This window comes from Podarcis bocagei (genome assembly GCF_964188305.1).
Source record: "Podarcis bocagei genome assembly, chromosome: 4".
NCBI classification, from domain to species: Eukaryota; Metazoa; Chordata; class Lepidosauria; order Squamata; family Lacertidae; genus Podarcis; species Podarcis bocagei.
In genome coordinates, this window is record NC_138128.1 from 38,937,973 (window position 1) to 38,961,642 (window position 23,670).

General features: G+C 43.6%; 1 protein-coding gene and 1 long non-coding RNA gene across 16 annotated transcripts in view; both read left to right on the top strand.

Annotated features, from left to right (window-relative positions):
• Nucleotides 1-23,670, top strand: part of EPHB1 (EPH receptor B1) — a 366,648-nt gene that overhangs the window by 263,590 nt on the left and 79,388 nt on the right. For all 15 annotated transcript variants that reach the window (XM_081192559.1, XM_081192560.1, XM_081192561.1 and 12 more), the window contains 2 exons: nucleotides 9,119-9,274; nucleotides 21,626-21,961. In XM_081192559.1, coding sequence (XP_081048685.1) covers nucleotides 9,119-9,274; nucleotides 21,626-21,961 — 492 coding nt within the window. The remainder of the gene's footprint in view (nucleotides 1-9,118; nucleotides 9,275-21,625; nucleotides 21,962-23,670) is intronic.
• On the top strand, nucleotides 16,207-18,149 carry LOC308586329. Its single transcript, XR_014007818.1, has 3 exons — nucleotides 16,207-16,299; nucleotides 16,928-17,090; nucleotides 18,012-18,149. It is a non-coding gene; the product is annotated as an uncharacterized lncRNA (long non-coding RNA).

A 23,670-nucleotide genomic window follows, 5' to 3' on the forward strand; every position in this document is an offset into this window, starting at 1 on the left:
CATTGTTTAGTACAAACAGCTATAGCTGAGAGATAGATTTGGTGTGTGACCAACCCACTCCCCTTAAAAGAATATGATCTACACCAGAATGCAAGCAGTCATCATAACTCTTCATTCTATATGGCTTTCCCCCTTAACCTTCTGCTCAGCTTTGAAAACTGTTTATCCCTGGATAAGGAGGTGCCTGAACAGTCTCTCATCATGAAAGTGGTTCTGGGCTAATCAAGCAAAAAGGGCATCTAGATCACTTTTTATGACCTGCATATTGAGGGCACATGTGGCCAAAATAGTATTCAGGTGAAGGAAGGCTAATGGATGGGTCTTTTTTCAGAAACCTGGAAGAAATGCGTTTACCCAATAGCCAAGATTGTTATCTCGCTGTATAAATACTGAGACTACACGCTGCTAAATCTAGCCCATTTCCCCCTTGTTAGAGCAATCTGGGACATGTTTTCTGACACCCACAAGTTCCATCTGAGCTGCTTTCTGCCGTCTGTTTCAATTATCTCATGGCAAGGCTACACAGAAGAGAGGGAGAGCAGGTCATAGACAAAATCTATCTATTTATTTATATTTTATTTAGGATATTTGATAGATCACTCTGCAGTCCCAAAAGGGACTCTGAGAGTGGTTCACAAGGGAGCCTTAAAATGCAGGAAAGTAAAACAACAAATAAGGATTTAAAGCAATACAAGCAGCAGCATTTACAAAATGAGAAGAGAGATTAAGAATAATCACAGAGATGAAAAAAGCCCCAGCTAATTAAAATGTCTTCACCTGGTACTGAAAAGGCATCAGGCACAGCTCCAGACAAGTGCCACAACTAGAGAGACCCTCTTCCCCATCATCATAAGGTTGTTCCAATTGAAAAGGCCTAGAGAGAATAACAGAGGAAGATACAACCCCAAACATTCTTGTGGAGGAACAACCCCACTGGAATTCTTCCCTTCCCACACTTTTTAGCAAGATGTAGCTGGTTCTTAAATATCCTGCTATGAAAAATTTAAGAATGCAAGAATGCATTAAAATAAGGTATGTGAGAAGCTGGTAAACCACTTTAGAGCCCCACCACCACCATCAATGCCTTGTTTTAAACAACATTGTTGCAATGATTCTTTGGTCCAGTAAGTTATGTGGGTATGGATACAGTGGCTTAGCCTTACTCTAGTAAAAGAGGAGGAAAGAGCATTTTTGCAAATTTCCCTTTCTGCTTGATATTGTCCCCCATGCTCCCTTTCACCCTATTTTGTAGGGGCCCCCTCCAGTGGGAGCTGCAAGGGGGCGGATGAACCAGCAAAAAATAAAGTTTTCATCTCCTTCTATCTACTAAATGAAACACCCTTCTGTGAGCTCAGGGGCACCAAGTGGATCCACCCATCGTTGGGGGTTCTTTTTTGTACACATCTCAGGACAGGTATTTTGTGTCCTTTTGCTATCTGAAGGAACTGGGAGAGCAAGAGACCTGTGTGTGTTTTGAATTAGAGGTTAAAGGACTTCAATAAAGATTAGATGGACCGCTATCTCCCAAGGAAATTGCATCAAAGTGGTTGCTCCAGCTTGCTCCTGTTAATTTCCTCCCCTTGGCTGTGAGGAGATGTCTCATATCCTGATGCAGCAGACAGGGGATAAGAGGCACTTTCCATTATCTCAATCACTGCACTGTTTATGAGACACTTAATATGTTTCTTTAAGAAGTAATGTGACTGTGGGGTGATGGATTCCATGTGGGTGAAGGAATGGGGGGTGATAGAAAAAGCAGTTCTGATGGCTTTTACAATCACAAGGGGAGGGCTGTAGAAAACAAATTGCATTTGTGTGTGTGTGTTCCGCTCCTACTTTTTCCATTAGATAGCATCCTTTTGTGTTCTTACTGTGTGTTAAGTATAACATCTTGAAACATGACGTTCTTTTGATTTTAAACAATGAAATGCAAACATTTTATTTGCATTGATTTCATATTTTTCTTATGTATTTAGAATTATTTTTGTTCACATCTTTTAAAGTTATATATTTGTACTGTGGGATGATTGTATTTCTATTGTATTTCTATTTCTAGAGCCAGTGTGGTGTAGTGGTTAAGAGCGGTAGTCACGTAATCTGGGAAACTGGGCTGGGTTTGCGTCTCCGCTCCTCCACATGCAGCTGCTGGGTGACCTTGGGCCAGTCACACTTCTGTGAAGTCTCTCAGCCCCACTCACCTCACAGAGTGTTTGTTGTGGGGGAGGAAGGGAAAGGAGATTGTTAGCCACTTTGAGACTCCTGAAGGGGAGTGAAAGGCGGGATATCAAATCCAAACTCCTCCTCTTCTTCTTCTTCTTCTTCTTCTTCTTCTTCTTCTTCTTCTTCTTCTTCTTCTTCTTCTATAACTTAATCCTGCTAATAGATTCCCGCTGCCCAAATGTATCTTAAAAATAACCACCCCTTTAATTTCATCTCTTTTTATAGTAGCAGCTGGTGCTGGTGCTGGTGGTGGGAATGAAGTGCTTAAGAGTTTGTTTGGGGTGGCCAAAGATTGACAGGATTCAATGCTCCTCTTACCCTGAAATTACCACCACCACACACAAAGGAGGCCTCAACTATGCTAGCTGTGGATCTAGCAGGACATTACAAGCAGCAGTAGCTCCACCATGGAATATTGCCCAATACCCAATAGGATTACTCTGACCTTATAACTTTAGAAATTTTAATCGTCAAAATCTTCAGGCTGTCAAATAATAGCCCATCACATATAAACTATGGTTCTTATTTCATGGAATATAATCCCTCCTCCATTGCTAACAGTCCTCATTCCCTTTGCATCTATGCATGGTCCATAGTTGCTGTGGTTCATCCTCAGAATTCTCCATCTTCACATGTGCTGACCAAAGAGGAAAACTGTTTGTGGCTATACTTTTTCAAGGGACAGCTGGGGTCCTTGTGCATATCCCACCAAGGTCCCTATCCCTATGCTTCCTTTTTAGGTCCAGTAAATCCACACAACAAAACACCCACTTTTCTAAGGAGGGATTGATTTGTGCAGGACTAGCAATGAATTCCCCAGGGAATTCAGTGTTAGTGTCACCATTCCAAGGTTCTACTCCTTTAATGTCAGCCTGCCATAATTTCCTGGCTCTCTGTATACGCTCTTTCTCCACTCTTGGGCTGTTCAGGACAAAAGTAAAATGAAGAAAAAGAAGCAAGCTGGCAAAATACAACGACTTAAAACATAACTATGCACTGGGAAACCTCTGGTTCAGGTCTCTGGTATGGACATACAGGGTGGTCTTAGGCAAGCAATTGTATCAGTGACTCATCTCCCTGCTCCCTCTCCCAGACACATTATAGGGCGAGGATAATGCCTATTTTACAGTTGAATAAAGGACTCTCAGGTTCTCAAATTTTGCACAGTGCACCATATTGTGTTGGGGCAGAGAGAAGGTGAATCCTTGGCCTCTAGGACAAATCCTCCATACCTAGCTATCAGCACCCAGCCTAAGGGTAGTCAATGTTGTGCCGCCCTCGAGTGTTGTTGGACTCCAATTCCCATCAGCCCTATCTAGCATGGTCACTGGCTAAGGATGATGGAATTGTAGTCAATCAACATCTGGAGGCCACCATGTTGGCTTCCCTGACCCAGCATATTGATTACCTCCTGTAAGCTTCCTGCCTCACACTTTCTGCCTATAGACCATACCCTCCAGTAGCAGTTGAAGAGTGGGAATGAGGGAGAACTCAGCTGGCAACTTGGAGATGAAGTGGCTTAGTTTGGGTCTGTGCTTTGCTTGCAATACATGAAACAAACAAAGCCCCTGGGAAAAATGGGATTTTAAATAGGAAAACAGCCCGTGGGAAGTGGGTGAGATGCCTCCCCTTCCCTCCAGCCATTCCTTTGCTCAAAATTCTCCAAAGTCTACTTTTCATGTTTGTTGTTGTTAACATTTTATCAATGAGCTTTTCGTTTCATTAAAATAGACCATTCCGTGGGGACCTCTTCTCTCCTTCATTGCTGCTTACCCACAGTTTTAGTTGTCATTAAGTCCAATCTTAAATAGTACACAGAAAACAATATAACACATACATAGTGCATGTGTCTTGCGTCTGATTTTACCATGACTTTAATCAATATAATGATAAAATCAGATGCAGGAAACATGATACCTTCGTTAGCTGACCTACCCTTCTCCCCAACATTCAGGCAGTATTAGATACTACAAAGGGGAAATGAAAGGACAAAAAAGATTTTTAAAAAAGAATGGATGGATGAATCTATTAAATTGTGGAATACTAAATAATCTATATCATGACCACCTTACCCCTGCATATAGTCACATGAGAAATATTGCTCTAATGACCTGGAGGGCACCATATGTTACTCCAGAAACTAATCCCATATGTCTTTGAATTTAACCATGATCTCCAGTCTTGCAAGGCCTAATCACTTTGAGGATCTCTGTTGTAGCCTCTCTGCTGCCCATTTCTTGTGGTGAGACATAGATTGCTTTTCACTTTTTTCATAGAAAAGCCTAGACTATGCTACATACAGTTTCTAGTTTGTTTTCCTGTCTCCCCTACCTTCCCAGCCCAAGAGTCCTTGCCTACTTAGAGCAACTCCTTCACCTTCCTCTGAACCAGCCCCTCCATTAGTATAGGCAAATATTATTCTCCCCAGCTGATAATGTTCACATGTGTGAGTGTCTATGATGAGTCTGAGACATAATGACTTGCGCACGACCACCCAGTGTTATCATGCATTGCTAACCCCTGCCCTGGAATGGGGGCTGCCCCTACTCAGTCTTCTTCCTCCCCCCCTTGGCTCCATGGGTAAAACTAGAGCTGGGCAACTGAATTGAGGTGAGGGGAAGAGGGGGAGCACTTCCAATGATGAATCATTCCCACCCATTCTATAGATCCTTCTGCATAGTATTGGACTACATGCACACAGTTGCACATATGGGATTCCATGTGCCCACCCATAAAGTGGAAGATGGGTAGCATTTGGGTTTGCAAAGTAAGTTTAGATGGGATAGATAGGGGCAGATGTGGGAGGAAAAAAAGGTATGAAGAATACTTAATTGTTGAGATACTGTTCTGTGAAGTCCTCTAAGCAACTGTCAGGAGTGAATCAGCAGTAAATCACACTATGGAGATGACTCTTTATTAAAACATGTTATGCACAGGAGTGTCAGGTGTAATAAACACAGCAATTCATCTCCAATAGGTCTTGCCCCCATGAAGCAGCTGCTAAGACTGAAGGTCCCTGGCTTCCCACAACTGCCCAAAGTCCCCTCCTCACCGGGGGTTTCCCCAAGCAGAGGCTGATTCTGTGCATCACCAATTGCTCCTTCACTCTTTAATCCCTCTTCTGGTTCTGGGAGACAAGCAGGGAGGGGAGCTTGACACAGGAAGAGGGGAAGACACCTGCGACTCTTCACCAGCCTGACTCATCTCTGCTTCTTGGCCCCTTTTGACTCTTGATTCTGGACTTCTGTCTGCCATAGACTCTCCCAGCTCGCTAAGCCCTGTTAACTCTTCACCTTCCAACATCTCCTCTTCCCAGACTTCTCCCTCTTCTCCATGTGACCACTCATCGTTGTTCCACCTCCACACACCAGGCTCTGAGCCTTCATCCCTTGGTTCCTCCCACCAATCATCTGTGTCCAACCAGTCCACGAGAGCAACCAGTTGCATATTTCTGACTGACCATGCTTTTGGTGTGCTGCTGCTGCTGGATTTGCAACCATTTCTATGATTTGTTGTTCATCCAATAACCGAGAGGTCAAAAGTGTGTTAAGAAACAGCTGAAGCCACCAGGCATAATTTCTTCCTCTGTGACCTAAGGGCTGTCTTAATTAGTATGACTTTCTGTTGCCACTCTTGAACCATTGGTCGTCTTGGAGTTCCTCTGGCAAGGATTTGAAGAACAGCCTATTGATAATAACTGGTTTTCCTTTTCCTCTTTCTCAGTTGCATTCTGTTAAAAGCACCAAGTTCATTGTTAAAGCAAACAGAAACTCCCCCTTCAGTTTGCATAATGCTTCAGTGCGTTTCTTTCTCTGTTCTTCTTACTAGCTCAGCGTGATCCCCCTTATTTTCTCTTCTACTGAGCTACACATGTAGTTAAAAATATAACCCTGGCATCTATCCTGGAGCACCCTTCATCCATTTTTCATTCACATAGTAACTGATTCATGGAAGACTAGAACTAACTCACCTTTGGGCTGTACATCTTCTGTGTATGTCGGAGCAGCGAACAGGCTGTCAGTCCACTAATGTTTTGCATACAGGATCACAAGTCATGGAGAGCCAGTTGATTAATGAATCATCACACCAGCAAGGATAAAAACATTATTATTGCTCTAGTTGGAGAGGGCTTCCTATTTATGAATTAATTGCTAGCTTCTGGTTGAATAAGCTCTGAGGTGATGGCCTAGAAACACATTAGCACTGGGTATAGTTTGAGGGAGATAATCAAAAGACCCTTCAGATTGTTGTTGTTGTGAGTGTGCAGGCATTGTAAATGAAGTATGAACAAGTATTAAAAAGCAATCTCAAGTGAGTTCTTTGAAAAGCTGTAGGCTGAATTTGAGCAGCATTCCTCCAGACAGTCTCTTGCTTCCTTTCTCTCCCCCCCCCCCATTCCTGAGTCTGTACCTACCTGTCATGGCAAGGGGATGGGAAATCTCGTAATCTTAGTTGCTGTCACACGGCTTGGATATTTTGCCTGAAAAGGCATATTACCATTCAGTGATTATGCAAATCAGACACCCACAGCCAATCGGAGTGGAGAGAATTGTGTAAGTGAGAGTAAGCGGTATGATTTTCTGTCCTTAATGGTGCATCATCCATCATTATGATTAGATGAGACAATTCCATGTCAAGCTAATGCTTCTTAACTTTGTTTTTGCTTTATAAATTTATTTCAGCTTCTAAACTTCCCACCCTTATCCTGCTGCATCAACAGCTAGCTATTATGCAAAGATTTCACACTGGACTCATGTCAACAGCCCATTTTAGCTCACCCATCTCATTAAGACAAATATCCTGGCGGCCTCTGCTCACTCTGTATCATTGTACATTAGCATCTTAGTGTTAGAAACAAACTTTTCTGAACATTAAATCCCAGTGGCTTTGTTAAATTTTTGCCTGAAAAAATCTTCTGTGCCAAAGCTGCCAATTAGACTGAAAAGAGCAATGGTGTTTATAGTGTGGTTAAGGACTCATCTGCGAATATCAGTTGATATGCCAGGCTACTGGAATTGTGATGGTTGATAATACTTTGCAGAACTGACCAAATGTCATAGGATGAAACTCTGATGCAATGTGCTATTTAAATATATATTTCCATGTATTACATATCCTCTTGTTGTGATGGCTTAGGGCTGGTAGCAACAATCTTGCATAGGTATGGCAGCCTGAATTCAAGACATTTAATAGTGTGATCCTATGCATGTCTAACTGGGATGCAGGTGGTGCTGTGGGTAAAACCTCAGTGCCTAGGACTTGCTGATTGTATGGCCGGCAGTTCGAATCCCCATGGCGGGGTGAGCTCCCGTCTTTCGGTCCCAGCTCCTGCCCACCTAGCAGTTCAAAAACACCCCTAAGTGCAAGTAGATAAATAGGTACCACTTTATAGCGGGAAGGTAAACGGCGTTTCCGTGTGCTGCGCTGGTGCCGGCTCACCAGAGCAGCTTCGTCACGCTGGCCACGTGACCCGGAAGTGTCTCCGGACAGCGCTGGCCCCCGGCCTCTTAAGTGAGATGGGCGCACAACCCTAGAGTCAGACACGACTGGCCCGTATGGGCAGGGGTACCTTTACCTTTACCTATGCATGTCTACTCAGAAATAAGCCCTGTGGCTTATTCCCTGTAGCTTATTCCCAGGTAAATGTGCATAGTTTTGCAGCCTAAAATTTAAAGGAAGATGTAACAAAGAGACATAGATTACTTTAATTTTTTTTTCCATTTTTGTATCCCCCGTGCCCCGATTTATCAGAGGGCATCGTGAATGATGGCTCATGTAAGACATCAGAACAGGAATAATGAATCATGATTTAGATTCCCCCCCCCTTGAAGAACAATTCTGCAAACCCTTATTAATTGGATCTCTTTTAAAACAAGTTATGCAGTTTGCAGAATGCTTCAGTAATAAAAATAAATGGGAGTTGTGCTGGAGCAATACTTAAAGAATTACACTTTGTACCAATAAGCTGATCAGATAACTCATTTCAATATTATAAGTTTGGAAGAGTACTAAGAAGGCCATCCCTGCCCAAATTATTTTCAGTGGCACGTTACAGTGGTACTTAGGTAGTTGAACGGCTTGGCTCCTGAACAAATCGGCTCCCGAACACCGCAAACCCAGAAGTGAGTGTTCCAGTTTGCAAACCTTTTTCGGAAGCTAAATGTCCAACGCGGCTTCTATGGCTTCTGCTTGAGTGCAGGAACTTCCTGCAGCCAACTGGAAGCAGCGCCTTGGGTTCTGAATGGTTTCAGGAGTCGAACGGACTCCCAGAATGGATTAAGTTTGAGAGCCAAGGTACCACTGTATTACAGAAAGAGGCCCTTTAACATTAAAGAGAATCAGAGTCACTCTGCAGTAGACAGCAGACTTATATGTGGCTTTTTATCCATCTCTCTTCTGTGTGGGGGAGCTGCCTGCAGCGCCCTAAATCCCAAGCAGGCAGGGGTAGTTTGTCATCTTGTGCTGCCATGAGCCAATTCAGACCACTGGTGAATTGCAGCAGGGCTGTACTCACTTGCACAGCCATCTTACATTGCCACATATTCCAAAGAGCTCTGCAGCTTGGTAGCCTTTATCTTTAAAGGAACCCCACAAACTCTGCAAAAAATAATCATTCATCCTTAGATGTTCTCTGGCTTTCTAGACCTTGGCTTTTGTTTAATAGATATATATTTACACCCCACCCAATAGAAAAAGTTCTCAGGACATTTATCAAACCAGGACCCTTCTGTACAAGGATGTTAAATTCTTTGTTACTATTGATGATGTTCATGTCATATTTTGGAAAATGTCTTGGGAACTGCAACAAAATTAGATTAATTCAGTTCCTGTCTGAGACATGTATTTTGATGAGAATTTGACACCTTCTTGTTTCTTTCTCTGCCCTTGTTTATTCCAGCTTGCACAGCAGGGATGTTCAAAGCAAACCAGGGTGCCGGGACCTGCACACAGTGCCCCTCCAACAGCCGCTCCACGTCAGAGGCTGCCCACATCTGCACTTGTCGCAATGGTTACTACCGGGCTGACTTTGATCCATCAGAGGTTCCTTGTACCAGTAAGTAACAACATTTTCTACTGAAAACACATAGGCCTCAAAACTCACCTGGATAATGTGTCCTATGAAGGTAGCTGATAACGATTTAGAGTGAGTATTCAGAGTTGCATCGGTGTGTCATGATACCTCAGTGGATCCATTGCCTCTCATGCTCTGTGGGCCTGGTGGACAATGTTCTGGAATTGTCTTGAAATGATACGGCACTATCCCTTATGGCAGTATCCCTTTCTGTTGGCATGGAAATGTCTCAGCACTGTTAATCCTCAGTCTTCAGATCAGCACATGAGCTAGGTACTCTTTATAGCACATACAAAGGGAAGCCTCATTCAGAACAATCATTTTTCAACATACTTCAGAAAGAAAAAAGAAAAAATCGGCAAAGTGAACGTACTGAGGCAAAACAGAAAAAAAATGAAACAAAACCCCACCAGCTAAGCCATTTACTGTAAGTATCATTAACCCAAAGGAAAGGATGTGAAAACACAACCCTTAAGACAAATTATCCTACTCATAATTTAGGGCACAGATGGAAGATATTAACTCTTAATGCTGATGACAGCCAGAGATACATTTGTATGACAGAGGAGGAGTTGGAGACTTTGAGTCCTCTGTCTGACCACCACTAATGTGTGACACAAAACGGATCCCAGGACAGATTTATTTCCATATGTGGTTGCATTTTCACATGAATGCATCAGCAGCTGGGATATGGATACAATATAGTATATATAGTATATATACAATAGTACAAAACCCAGCTCTGCTTGAATTCCAAGTTAAGAAGAATGAGGTCGTGACAATATACCTTCAGTATTTACATGCCAGGATCCTTGCCAGAAATATGGGGTGAAGTAATAGGATACAGGAAATGCATTATTCTGTGTTGGATTATGTGGGTTCACTGTGGGGGAAGGAGCTGATCCGTGGAAGATCCTGCATTGGGAGAAAGGTTGGACTCTGTGATCTTCAGCCTCTTTCAGCCGTATAATTCTGTGGGGAGACGTGAAGGTAAATAAGTAATTTGTGGTTTTTGTGAAAAAACAATTGGTTTGAGAGAAATAGGGCTACCCTGTGTGGCTCCAAGAAAAGAAGTTGGCTTTTATCCTTCTAACTTCCAGTGCAACTTGCCTATATAGGAGGCCTGTGTTAGCATACTGCTTTCTGCAGTTATTCTTCTGTAGGTAACTATGCATGCATGCTTGTGAGATGTCTAATGTGTGTCTGGAATAAGAGATTAATTTTCATATTGTGCCTGATTCCTGGTAGCAGCGAGTGTAGTAGTAAATAAATCTGTTTTTATTGCCTCTTGTTATATAGCTGATTTACAGTATGTCTCACCAGAGGAGTACTGTATAAAAAAGTCAATTTGTTGATTTTTATTTCTACTCGTTAAGACTTAATTTTAAAATGTTCTAATTTGAGGTGCCAGCTGTTCTATTTCCAAGTTGTTACATGTCATAGGAGTAAATAAATTTCGTATTGTATATCTGTGGGTGCTGCTGTTCCCTGGTGTAAAAGAAACATGCCTCTCCCTTTCCTGCACATTTCCTGCTAAGTTGAGCTTAATGCATATTTATGATTGGTGCCACAATGTGAACAATTGCCATTTTAACTGTTGCACATTTCACAAGACAGTTACTAAGAAGCAGTATTTCAGTAAAAGTTATTTTACACACTGTGTTAATGCTGAACTCAAACCAGCCAGGGATCTGCTGCTCTCTTTTGCCAAAAGAGGACAAAGCTTTGTTGTAGGTGTCAGGATTCCAGCTGGGGTCTGGCCTCACTCCAGGCATTTGGCTGGGATCCTTGTTGACCTTCCGTCTGCATCTCCCGGTAGGCAAGGTCGTAAATCGGCGATTCTCCTCAAACGTGAGGAGAACACACCCTCCTACTTCTCTCCCTCCCTGCACCCCCCAGGGAGGGGAAGAAAGGACAGACAGGAGTCCTATTTACATGTTTTATTCCTGTCATTCAGCAGTACAGAGAAAACGTTTCTGTACTCTCCAGACTCCGGCAGTAGAGTCACAGCTCCACCCCTGTACTTCCAGCACAGGTCAGATGACACTCTGAGCTAACATCCGGTGCTCAGAGCAGAGAAAGGACTGCCCCCTTTCTCCACTAGTACAGTTGCAGACATCAACATCCTGTTTTGCTTTCCAGCCACCTGCAGCTGGCTTTTGCATTGCTGCTTTTTCCTGACAACAGGTTGCCTCTTCGATGTGGTTCTACCTTACTTTGATGCTGTGTATAGAGTAGTTCAGTATTGCTTCTTTGACAGAATCAGAGAAGCATTCACAAAGTTCAGGTGAGACTGTTCTGGCAGGGTTGATTCAAGGCCACACTTTCTCCTTTTTGCTATGGGTCCTCTTTGACTGGAGAAGGAGAACTTGCTCACCACCAGCCGAGGATCCATACCACAGTTGGCACTGTAGTTGCTCCCTGTGCAACAAAGACAGTTGAGTGCCAATCACCTGGTGACAAACAAGTCCCTCTGCTGCCAATGGCCTTTGATGTCTCCAGGACACTTACCATTTTGCATTTGCAGAGAAGAACATGTTCAAGAACATGTTCAGGCTGTGGTCTGAACATAGCTCAAGCAGCCTTTATCCGCCTTTGTTCATGCTGCCAATACCAAACTGGCCTATGCAGTTGTCTTATGTGTGATGATCACCCCCAACTCTGGCACTGAAATCTCCCAGCAGGAATAGGTGTTCATGGGCTGGGACCCTCCTGACAATCTGGTCTAGTTCCTCATAGAACTGGTCCATGATCTATGTATTCAAGCACATAGAGGGAGCGTAAGCACTCAAGATGCTAACCTGACCGAAGGTGGTTGAGAAATAAGCATTCTGAGCCCTTGGTTGGCAGTTCTGTTGCAGACAGAAGTGCCTCACTGTGAAACCTATGCCATGAATATGTGGTTCTTCTGGGTGACCTTCTTGCCCATCAGTGGTGTAGTTATTCTCTCGGAGGCTGCGTTCAAACTGAGTGTGGCCTCCTGTAAGTGGCAATATCAGTGTTGAGCATTTTTAGCTCATGGTCAATGATAACTGTCTTCCATGAGTTATTGACCTGAAACAAGCCAGTGGGCAACCCAGGACACATGGTCCTGACATTCCAGCTTGCTAGGCACAATAGGGTTTGTTTCTTTTCTTTGTTGCCTGGAACAGTGGTTCAGTATGCTTGTTGAGTGATACTCTGAGCTCCAAGCACCCATTGAAGCAGGTGGACAGTATTTTCTTAACACGGGATAGTGGCCGACCAGTGAGAAACATCAATCTCTCCCACTAAAGAAGGCGACCTGTAGCGCTTGTATCTTATGCTAGTCAGGTTGAGCTTATAACTTGTGAGTGCTGCTTCCTGTGTTGTTTTTGCTGTACTGGCAGCACCAAAGTGACCTCTTCAGTGTGCAAGCTAGGAGAATCCTGGGCTGCTCAGATGACAAGACCCCCACAAAGGAAAGCAAAACAGTACATTTGGCACCAGCTTGGCTGAAGGAATTGTTGGAAGGAGGCATACAAGGCGCCAACCAACAGTCTTAGGGACTCCGCTCCAGATTTGTGTCGGGTTTACTCCTTGGCCTCTCCTGAAGATGTCCTGCAAGGCAGTGGATAGAGATTATTCCTCAGTGTTTACTACTGAAGCCTTTCTCACCTATGAGTATAGCCACAAAGCAGTGGAGGTGTAAGATCAGTTTTCCTTTTCCTAGGTTAATGAGCCCCACCTGCCCCTTATTTTCCTCTACAGCGCATGCAGAAACCGCCTTCTTGACTCATGGACCCACTTGTGGTCTCATCCATTTGATCCACCAGAGTAATGCAAGTGATGCATTGATATCTTAAAAGTTGCAGGGTTAAAATGTGCCTGAAAGCTTCAGTTTCTGATCTGGGAACCAATTCTGCTTATCTCAAGTGTGTGTGTGTGTGTGTGTGTGTGTGTGTGTGTGTGTGAGAGAGAGAGAGAGAGAGAGAGAGAGAGAGAGGTGGGGAGGGGTGAATGTTTGGAGTAGGCTTTGCTTACTGTGTAATGCTTTATGCCTGTGCTCTGATGCATTTTAAATGTAACTTCAAATGTTTCAGAGCTGAGACATGGGATTGAAAACAGATCCTGGGGCTGAGTCTTAACATGCTTCAAGGCCATGATTCCACCTGGGTTAAATATGGTAAAATGCTTCTCCAAAGGGTTCCAGCAGTACTGTGAGATGGCTGCCCTCTTCCTCCCTGGGTGTGCTTTAACTGTAGTGCTGACATATGCTGGACAGCATTCCACCAGTAAATCAAGAGTTGACAAAGAACAGGAGATTGGGGGGTGGGGATGATGACAGTCTGCTGCAAGATCCCTCTGGTAAAATCAGATGTATTTGTTACTTTTTCTGTGGTTCCAGGCATGACTGCTGCAGACAAGATAGATAGTGTCAAGAACTCCACTATAAATCACCTTCTCCGCCCAGGGCTTTATAATTCCAGTAGTGAAATTTGCTTTGGGTTGTATTGATATGTAGTTGTTCCTTTTTGGTAGATAGTTTAAAGGGTTTAAGGGAGATGGATTTAGAAAGCATAGTGATTAAGCCCCCTCTTCCTTTCCTCCATTTACCAGGCATGAGTCCAATCCTGTGGACATTTCCCCAACTGTCTGATTTTTATCTGCCAGCCCCAAGGGATGGGCAAATGCCTCAGGCGGGGTGGGGGTGGTGGTGGGAGAGACAAACTTACAAACTGATGACTTAAGGCCAAAGTGAAGGCTGAAGGCAAGTAAAGTGATTCAGAAGCAGATGATGGGGAAGACTTTTATGTGAGGCTCGTGCGGCCATTTACAGAGAAATGAAAAAGGGAAAATGTATTCCCAAAAAGAGAGCGAAAGGAGACACAGATCTGCATTACTTTTGCATCTGCTTATTTATATGTATAGGTGCAATTTTAAAAAAACAACTAATGGCTTTAATTTAAATAGATGTACAATACATCTCAATGTAAAGAGGGGCATGATTCTTACCAAATTATCTATACTTAGAACCTCTGGGAAAATTCTATTCATGGTACCTCACCTCATCTTAGGGTGATGACCCCCAAACAGGCATTGTCTGTTGTTGCTCTTTTCTATGTAATGCCGTTCCCTTTGTCGTATGTGAAACAGCAACCACCAGTTACTTCATGCATATTTTATAGCTCAGGATGGAAAACCTCTGACCTGAAGGTGAAACTTAGCTTGCCAGGCCACCCCATTGAGGTCACCAGGGGATGCCATGTTCACCCACCCTGCACCTGATGTCATATATGATGTCAGCTGTGCACAGCCAGTAAGAGCGAAGCTGCAAAAAACAACAACAACTAAAGCTGGGCTCCTGATTCTTCCTTTCCTGGAGCAAGGCACGACCCAAACCTCCAACCAGCTGGCAGGAGGTGGGAACACCCCTTACTCAAGAAGGGTGCTGATCTTTGGAACTGTCCCACAGAGCTCCTTTCTGGCTCCAACATGGGAGACTTGGAAAGCACTTTGTGATCTTCCCTGCTCTTCTCTTTTGTACCTCTGAGGTCATGGTGTGAAGGAGAAATGCAGGAAGGATTGAAAAGCCATTTCCCACACCTCCCCATTCCACATCCCATGTTGGGGTTTTGACAGTTGTCTGGGAAAACCTACCTGTCCATTGTGTCATGTGATAATGATGCCATGTGATTGACAAGTGGGTTGCCCCACCCCTTGTCAAAGTTGACCCATAGAGTGGTGTGCCAAAAGGTTCTCTATCTCTGGTATAGACATATCTTTTTACCCAGGTTTGTCTGACCCACAAGTTCAGTCCCTTATGAGACCCTCTTTTCACCAGCAGTCTCATTGGTACAGAATGCAGGCGGCCAGTTCCAGCTCCACAGGGTTCCCAGTTGGAGCCTGGCTGTACCTTACAACAACATGAGCAGATTCCCTGTGAAAGATACATGGTTTGACTGCTTTTTATTAGGTGGGAAATCTCAGCTTACTGACCATTATCAGAGGTACAATATATCTACCCTCAGCTTTTATACCCCAGGTTAAGTTAAAGAAGGCAATGGAGCTATAACGTCTATTGCTCAAAACGTCTGCCACTAACCCCTCAAACAAGCTGATAAAAGGTTCTGCTCTGTGATTGATGGCATCACTTTTAATAACTCTGTCTCAGATCGAATCTCTGAAACCAGGCAACAGAGGCAAGTGTTATGTACCATCAAGCTTTCAAGATGCAACCTGTAATGTTGCAGCAGAAAGTGATATGGCCCAGCCAGATTCCCACCCCCAGCCATTAACTAACCTGGCTATGATGTCACAAAGTCCTGGAGACAAGGAGAGTGGATATTGGGGGTGGGGGAGCTTAAAAGCAATTGAGGCAGAATATAATTTTATTTACTTACAATATTTATTAGTACAAGGCCAATGTATGCACCCTAAATGGTTTTGATGAGTTGGGTGGTTGGGGCAAAAGGGGCTTAAGAGCAAGTCATTATTAATCTGTGGGCAGGCAAAGTCTACCTACATACCCATATATATATATATATATTGGGTGGGGAGCTCAATTTTGAGAGGAGGTGGCAGAGGGTTTCAAGTTGCTTTCTATCCATTGCCTACAGAATCAGGGCAAGTTTGTGGGGTGAAGGGAGCCTGACAGATTTTGGGCCACTAGGAGATGGGACTGGCTTAACACTTCCCTGGGCCTTCTGCCTAGTCAGCCTTCATCATCCAGTTACAGATAGGTAGCCGTGTTGGTCTGCCATAGTCAAAATAAAAAAATTCCTTCCTGTAGCACCTTAAAGACCAACTAAGTTAGTTCTTGGTATAAGCTTTCGTGTGCATGCAGATACATTTTTGTGTGTATCTGAAGAAGTGTGCATGCACACGAAAGCTTATACCAAGAACTAACTTAGTTGGTCTTTAAGGTGCTACAGGAAGGAATTTTTTTATTTAGCCTTCATCATCATCATTGATGTCAATCTCACCTCAGATGGACAAGGCGGCGTATAGAGGAGTGCTTTGGCAGGTGATCTCAAATAACGGATAAGGTGTGCATCTTCAGTTACTTGGGTTCCAAGCTGTTAAAGGTTTTAGCAGCACCTTGAATTGGACTCAGAACTGGACAGATAACCAGTGTAGGTCTTTTAGAAGTGACAAGACAAGATGTGCCAGTGAGAATTGTGGCACCCTATTCTATCATGGATAATAGACGTTGCTACAAAGTGTGGCTTACTGAAGCAGCAATTTTAGGAAAGCAGCAGTAGAATCGCATTAAGGTTGAGAGGGAAGAATTGGAGATGGCAAGAAAAATGATGGAAGAAATAGAGAGCTTGGCTATATTTTGACAGAGCCTTCATGTTTGTTTATGTATTGATGAAATGTGAACTCATTGACCTAGGGTAAAACAATTAGAATGCAACTAGAATGGCTTTGCATTTTGTGTGTATCCCTATATATTGATGACCCACACAAGGGAACACTTTGAAGTGCAGCATCACTTCAGTACATCACATTCAGCACATAACATTTCCACTGTGTACACAGCAAAGTCTTTGCTGCTAGATGGCTCATGACAAATACTTTAACTGTGCTGACGGGAAAAAATTAAATGAAATGGAATTTTCGTTAAAGGATAGCATTTTTCTAGCAATTTTAACAAAATGCTTTCATCTGCAGTAACCATAGTAACAGATCAGAGAAGCTCTCTCTCAAAGTGCCTCTCTGAATGTAATTATGAAGAAAAGGGGGGAGAGAGAAAGAGAGAGAGAGAGAGAGAGAGAGGAAGCCGGTAGTTTGGAATGGGGCAGCAGCTGAAAACTCCTCAAGGGCTTGAGCAGAGGTAGGTTGTGACAGATTCAGCAGAACTTCTCTGGATTCATTTTCTGCTAAGTGGGGTGCTGAAATGCCAGCCTCTTAATGGTAACCCCTGATCAGTGTACTTCTCCACCACCATCCTGTCAGCACAGCACAGCAGTTCCAAGCACTTCCAAGTGCTAGTCCCAAAAGTAATGTAGAGGAACGCTTGGTAGATGGCTGGGGCCAGTTTGCAAACCACTTTGCTAGTAAAGTCCCTTGCAGGATCTATGGCTGTGGCTGAGATATCTGTTTGGATTATTTGGATACATAAATTTCAGCTCGTCCAACCTGAGGATCAGTAAAAGATGCTTAGAGGATTGAAGCTAACTACTTTCTAACTATATCCATATTAGTTCTTTTGTACCTGTTGGCAACCTTCAATATGATTGACCGTAGTGTCTTTTGAGGACATCTGGCTGGTGTGGGTTTGGGAGACATGTTGCAGTGGCTCTGTATGGTTGGACTTTCCAAGAAGGTGGTCAGTCTTGACCCCCTTGTTATTTAATAACTACAAAACATTCATTGGAGAGGTCACCTGGGATTTTGTGTTCAGCTGTGATCAATATGTTGATGACACCCAACTCTTATCTTTCTTTTTCAACTGATGCTAAGGAGGCTATAGAGATCCTCAAGCATTGTTTGGGTACAGTGATGGAGTGTTGATGAAGAAGGGTAAAAGATGTGTGCAGATGTATCATATTCTGATTAGCTTGGACTCTGTGAGTTTGCACTTGCCGTTTTCAATATGTATTTCTCATAACCTCCTACAAAAAAATATTTTTCTCACCTGATAGTGGGTCAGCTTCATTTTCACCAAGTGTGGCTCTTTTAAGTTGCAATCCCAGCTTCCGCTTCTGCTGCATTACCTGCTTACACATTTCTCACAGTGTCTGCAATTCCACAGGCATGGAAGGACACCAGATGCAGGAGCAGAACAGAAAGAGTCTTCAAAAATGTATAGAAGAAAATCTTGATTGCTTTCTGAAAAAACTGAATCAGATTTGCTCTTGAGGAAAAGTGCAACACTCAAAATGCATTGGACAATAAATTGTTTTCTGTACATCTCTGAAGTCCCCTCCCCTTTTGTTATTGTTAAGTAGGGCCTCAATCCTACGGTGTCAATCTTACAAGATAATTTTTATTATCAGCTCCATCCTCCCTAACCATTTCCACCCTGCCAAAGTGATTTCCTTAGGAAATCATTCAGCTACTACTATTCCATAAATTACCGTATTTTTTGCACCATAACACTCACTTTTTTCTTCCTAGAAAGTAAGGGGAAATGTCTGTGCGTGTTATGGAGGGAATGCCTACGGGTGGCATGCCTACGGATTTTCCTCCTCTAAAAACTATGTGCGTGTTATGGTTGGGTGCATGTTATAGAGCGAAAAATACGGTAGTTTTTGATTGGACAGATTAATGCAAAACCCCATTTTTATTTTGCGCATGCATTGCACTTGTTGTGCAGTGAATCGTGAGGTCTGCAGTTTCTCATTTGTGCAAACAAGTCATTCATGTGAATGTCTTTTCACTCAGAGTCATAATATACTGCACAAGTGAACGGAGAAGGATGTAGCCAAAGCTACCATTCTCCTCACATCACAAACTTCCACTCACACCACAGCTTTCCCTCTCCTCTCCTCTCCTCTCCTCTCCTCTCCTCTCCACTACCCATCGACCCTCCCAAACTGCCCCAGAGAGTAGGGGACCCTCCAGAACAGATTTTTGGGGCACACAAAGAGAGGAGAAGGTGAAGTCCAACTGCATGAGTGGATGGATCAAAAGCATTCGCACAGAAGCAAATGCCACATTGGCAGGAAAAAGTGATATCACAGGAATCTGTGCAATTTCTGGGGGATGATTTTGTCCAAGTGAATTAAAATATTATAGGAATATCGGTGGTGTTGAGCTTTGAGTTTGAAAATAAATATGGATGTTGCAATAATGTGTAACGCTCATAGATGTAATCATGACAACCATGAAACTTCCTTTCCAGGGCTTGCCCAAAGCATGAATTGTTAGAACTCCAACATTAAGTTCCAGTTTTTGTTATGAGAATTTTTGTGGCAAGTCTGCCCAAGTCTGAATTCAGTTCTCTGGTTTAGAAAATAGTAGCACTGATCAGACTGAATAATTACAGTGTTTGTTTAATAGAGCTTGGCCCATTATGCTGTTTGCTTTGCCTGCAGCATGGCCACAGTGTTGACTCATTTTATTTGTCATTCCTTACAGCTCAGAGAGTTTTCTCTGTGGCACAACTGCCTGATCAGCATTCCCCTGTTATATATGTGTGTCTTTGATTACTCTTTCCACACTGTATTTGTTCTTATTGAATCTCCATTAATTGATTCCAACCCCATTTCCTCAACGTATAAAAACAGAGTTGCACTTAATTCCCCCGCCCCTGCAAAGCCACCATTCTCCTTCTCAGAATGGTGCTGCCTGCAGTTTTGATATACGTACTCTGAACTGCGGCGTCCAAGTTGCTAATAAATAATAACTGCATAAAGAGCAGACACAGAAGGAGACCCTTGTAGGACCCCACTAAATACCCATCCTTTCAGCCTGACATATTGAACCATTAATAACTGCTCTTTGCTTCTGACATTTTCTGCTAGTCTGTCTGTTTTTATATCATGTGTGCTTTTCTGCGCCCTAACTATATCTTTCAAGAAATTCTTAAAATAAAATACTGTGTCACCTCTGTTCTCCCACCCCCCAAATGTGAGTGTTCAATAGCATGTGGTTGTGTGTAGATTTCCAGATGTATAAACTTGTAGCTTGAATTCTCATTGCAACTTAGTGGTACTATCAACTCAGCTTCAATGAGGATGGGTTGATGTTGCAATGGAAGTAGACCAGATTTTTTCGGTTCACAAAATGTCAGGACCAAGATTTGGAAATGGGGTTGGAGGGAAGCAGTGCTTGGAAATGTCAGAAAATAAAGGTTGCCTTGTATTACTCTGCTAGATGGTTGGTGTGGGCAAAGAGTGGACATTATACCAGCCGAGGCCCCGTTGTGAATTGCCTGCACCAAATCTTTCAATACCTGTCACTGATTTGCTCCTCATAGTCTTATAGCAGCTTCTCCCACATTGAAATGAGGAACAGTGCATGGCAAATAAGGAACAAACAACCAGAGACACCTTATTTGCAGGGATATAATATGTGTTTCTGGTTTGTGTTGTCTGAGTGGAGCACTAGGCATTTATAAAGACTATAGAAGGAGACGTGGGTTTCACCCACTCACCGACCAACAGCCATTCCACAGCTCCATTTTCTTTATCCTTTTGTCCCGTTCTTACCAACTGATCCAGTGACAGATCTTGCTGCTGTTAGCCTTCTCACATTTTGGAGCATGCCGCTGTTGGTCTTTTGGTATAGCTTCAGCTCCAGTATGTGACTGGGAGCAGAGTTGGGGAAGGAGAAAACTCTTGAACTCTAAGTACACACTCTCCTTTCTCTCTTTAGAAAGGGTATTGTAACTATTTTCTATCCAGTTTCTTGAATATTTGCTACCAGAGTAACTTATGTGGCTCATGAGCCTCATCCTGGCCAGCCCTGTGTGTATATATAAAGCAGGATTTATATGGGTGAAGTCAGCAATATTTGGGGACTCAAGAGATCTCAGCTGGAAGCTGGTTGTCAGATGGACCATTAAAACAAATCAAGGACCTCATAGAGCTGAGAGGACTGTGCTGTGTGACTTGATAGCCTCTGGCAACTATGGCCAAGTCCAACAGCCCATAAACCTTTAGTGAACTGGTGGGACTCATAATACTAAGGAGGGAAAGTGTGACAGCTTTAAAAATAGAGCCACATGTAAGATTCATTTTACAGAGCAGGACAGCTGAGTGCTATAATTTTGTAGAAATACTGTGGAAGGGACAAAAGGCCATCTATCTTAACCCCAGCAGCAATTTAAATAATAGAGACTAAAGCATAACCTAAGCAGAGAAGAGAAGATGAAGGTGTCTGAAGAGCAAACAAGAATTAACCAAGAAGGGACACAACTTTCCCACTACTCTGTCCACTCCACACATTAGCCTAACCAAGCAGGGAGAAACTTCCAAATGTGTTAGTCTGGTATCTGAGCCAAAAGAGGGATCATTACTAAGTAATCTGACTGAAGGGATATTGTTCTACATTTAAAGTAATCAGGGAGGTTCTGTGGGAGCCCAACATGCCAATCGGAGGATTTGGGGGTGGAGGAGAGAGAGATTTGGTAAGGTTTATTGAATTCATGTATCATTTCCCACAACAAAGAGTCCTAAAGTGATTAACAAGTTCATGCCATGTTGTGGGGGAGATGTTCAAGATCATTAGGAGTGGGGTGGAGAGCCTTCTTGGTCTAAGGGTCCTCAACGAAAGCACCACAATGGAAAATCATGAGGCATGCATTCATCCAGCTCTGGTGAGTCTGAATTCACTAATCTCTACATCTCAGCAAAAGTATACATCGTACCATGATCAGGCATTTAGTTGCATAGCCTTTATCTGCAAATTGCTTTTTAACAGGTGTTCCTTCAGGGCCTCGCAACGTGATCTCTATTGTCAATGAAACGTCAATTATACTAGAATGGCACCCACCCCGGGAGACGGGAGGTCGTGATGATGTGACCTACAACATTGTCTGCAAGAAGTGTCGGTCGGACCGCCGTAGCTGCTCCCGCTGTGATGACAATGTGGAGTTTGTGCCAAGGCAGCTGGGCCTCACGGAAACCCGGGTCTTTATCAGCAACCTGTGGGCTCATACGCCATATACCTTCGAGATCCAGGCTGTCAATGGAGTTTCCAACAAAAGCCCATTCCCACCTCAGCATGTCTCCGTGAACATCACCACCAACCAAGCTGGTAAGTGCCACAACAGCAGCTCAGAGACCTCATGTCTGGTTTTCTTGATATGCGCAGAGAAGAAAATCTAGATTGCTTTCAGATACTGCATTTCCTCAAAGGAAGTACCAACTGTTGGAAGAATCCCATCTTCCCAAACAGCATGATACTGCAATTTGAGTGGTGGTGTCATGATTCCAACAGTGGGAGCACTACCTCGAAGGAAGTTGTAATCTGGATCCACTTTTTAGCTGAGTAACGACTGTGCAGATGGTGCACTAAACCAGTGTTTCCCAACCGGGGGGCCATATGGCCCCATGGGGGGGGAGGATATTCCAAAGGGGCTGCAGGTGAAAATCACATAAATGGGGGGTGGCACAGCACGAGGCTAGGGGGCCACAGAGGGAAGTGGCAGATGGATCTCCCTTGGGAGGTTTAGGACTCTCCTTCCTTGGAGCTTTATAAGCAGAGGTTGGATGGCCATCTGTCATGGATGCTTTAGCTGAGTTTCCTACATTGCAGGGGGTTGCACTAGACCAGCGGTTCTCAACCTGTGGGTCCCCAGATGTTGTTGGACTACAACTCCCAGCATCCCTGACCACTGGTCATGCTGGCTAGGAATGATGGGAGTTGTAGTCCAACAGCATCTGGGGACCCACAGGTTGAGAAACACCACACTAGACAGATGACCCGTGGGGTCCCTTCCAGCTCCATGATTCTATGTTTTTCTGCTTCAACAATATTTCATTATGTTCCGATCATTTTATGAATTGTATTCTGTATAAATTATAAAAATGGTAAACAAAACATGTTCTATTTACAAAGAAAAGAAAACATTTAAATAGCTACCTTTCTACTGGTAGGACGGGGACGACGACATAGGCATAGCCAGGATTTTTGTTAGGGGGCAGGCTTTTGCTGGGGGGGGACAGAGACTCAGATATGTATTCATTTGTTACTTATTGGGGGCATCTGCCCCCCTTGGCTATGCCTTGGGGGGGCACAGGAAGGAAACAAGGTCAGAAGGAGACCACAGTTGGAAAATTTGGAAAACATTGCATTAAGCAACAACAGCAACAATACATAGAAAGGCGCTTAATTGTCTTTGGAGTTTATCTCTTTAGACATTAATTCCCCCCCCCCCCGCAGAGTCATGTTTAGTTACCAGGAACAAATCCTAGAGAAAAATATTACTGAATGTGACCTGTATTGGAAGGAAAGGGGGGGGCACAAATAGGGGAAGTGGAGTAGGTAGCCAGATGGTGGTGGATCTGTGGAGGGTGTGAGCACGTGTGCCTGTGTTCTCTATGTGAGGTTAAGAAGAAGGGTGGGGAAGGGACAGCAACCAGGTGGTGACCCTGGCCTAAAGCTTAATGAAGGGAAGAATTGACAGTAGAAGGCAACAATAGATGACAATCTGTTTGGTTTCGTTACAGAAAGGGAATGGTAATTTCTGCTTTGTATGAAACACGTAAAATGGAAAGTCTTTGTTAACTCCACCCCGCTGGGAGAGTTCACAACAGAAACCTGGCGTAAATATTTTAGCGTCACATCTCCGGGGAATAAGAACTCTGTCAGGTTGTCATGTTAGGTTTGTGCCTGGATGTCGTTTCTATCTCTAATCAAGTCCAATCCAACCGACTACTTGTATCTATACTCTTTTGTCTGATATGTCTGCTTGCTGCTCCTCTCTCCCTCCATTTTGACATGTGCCCACCTGCCCATCTGCT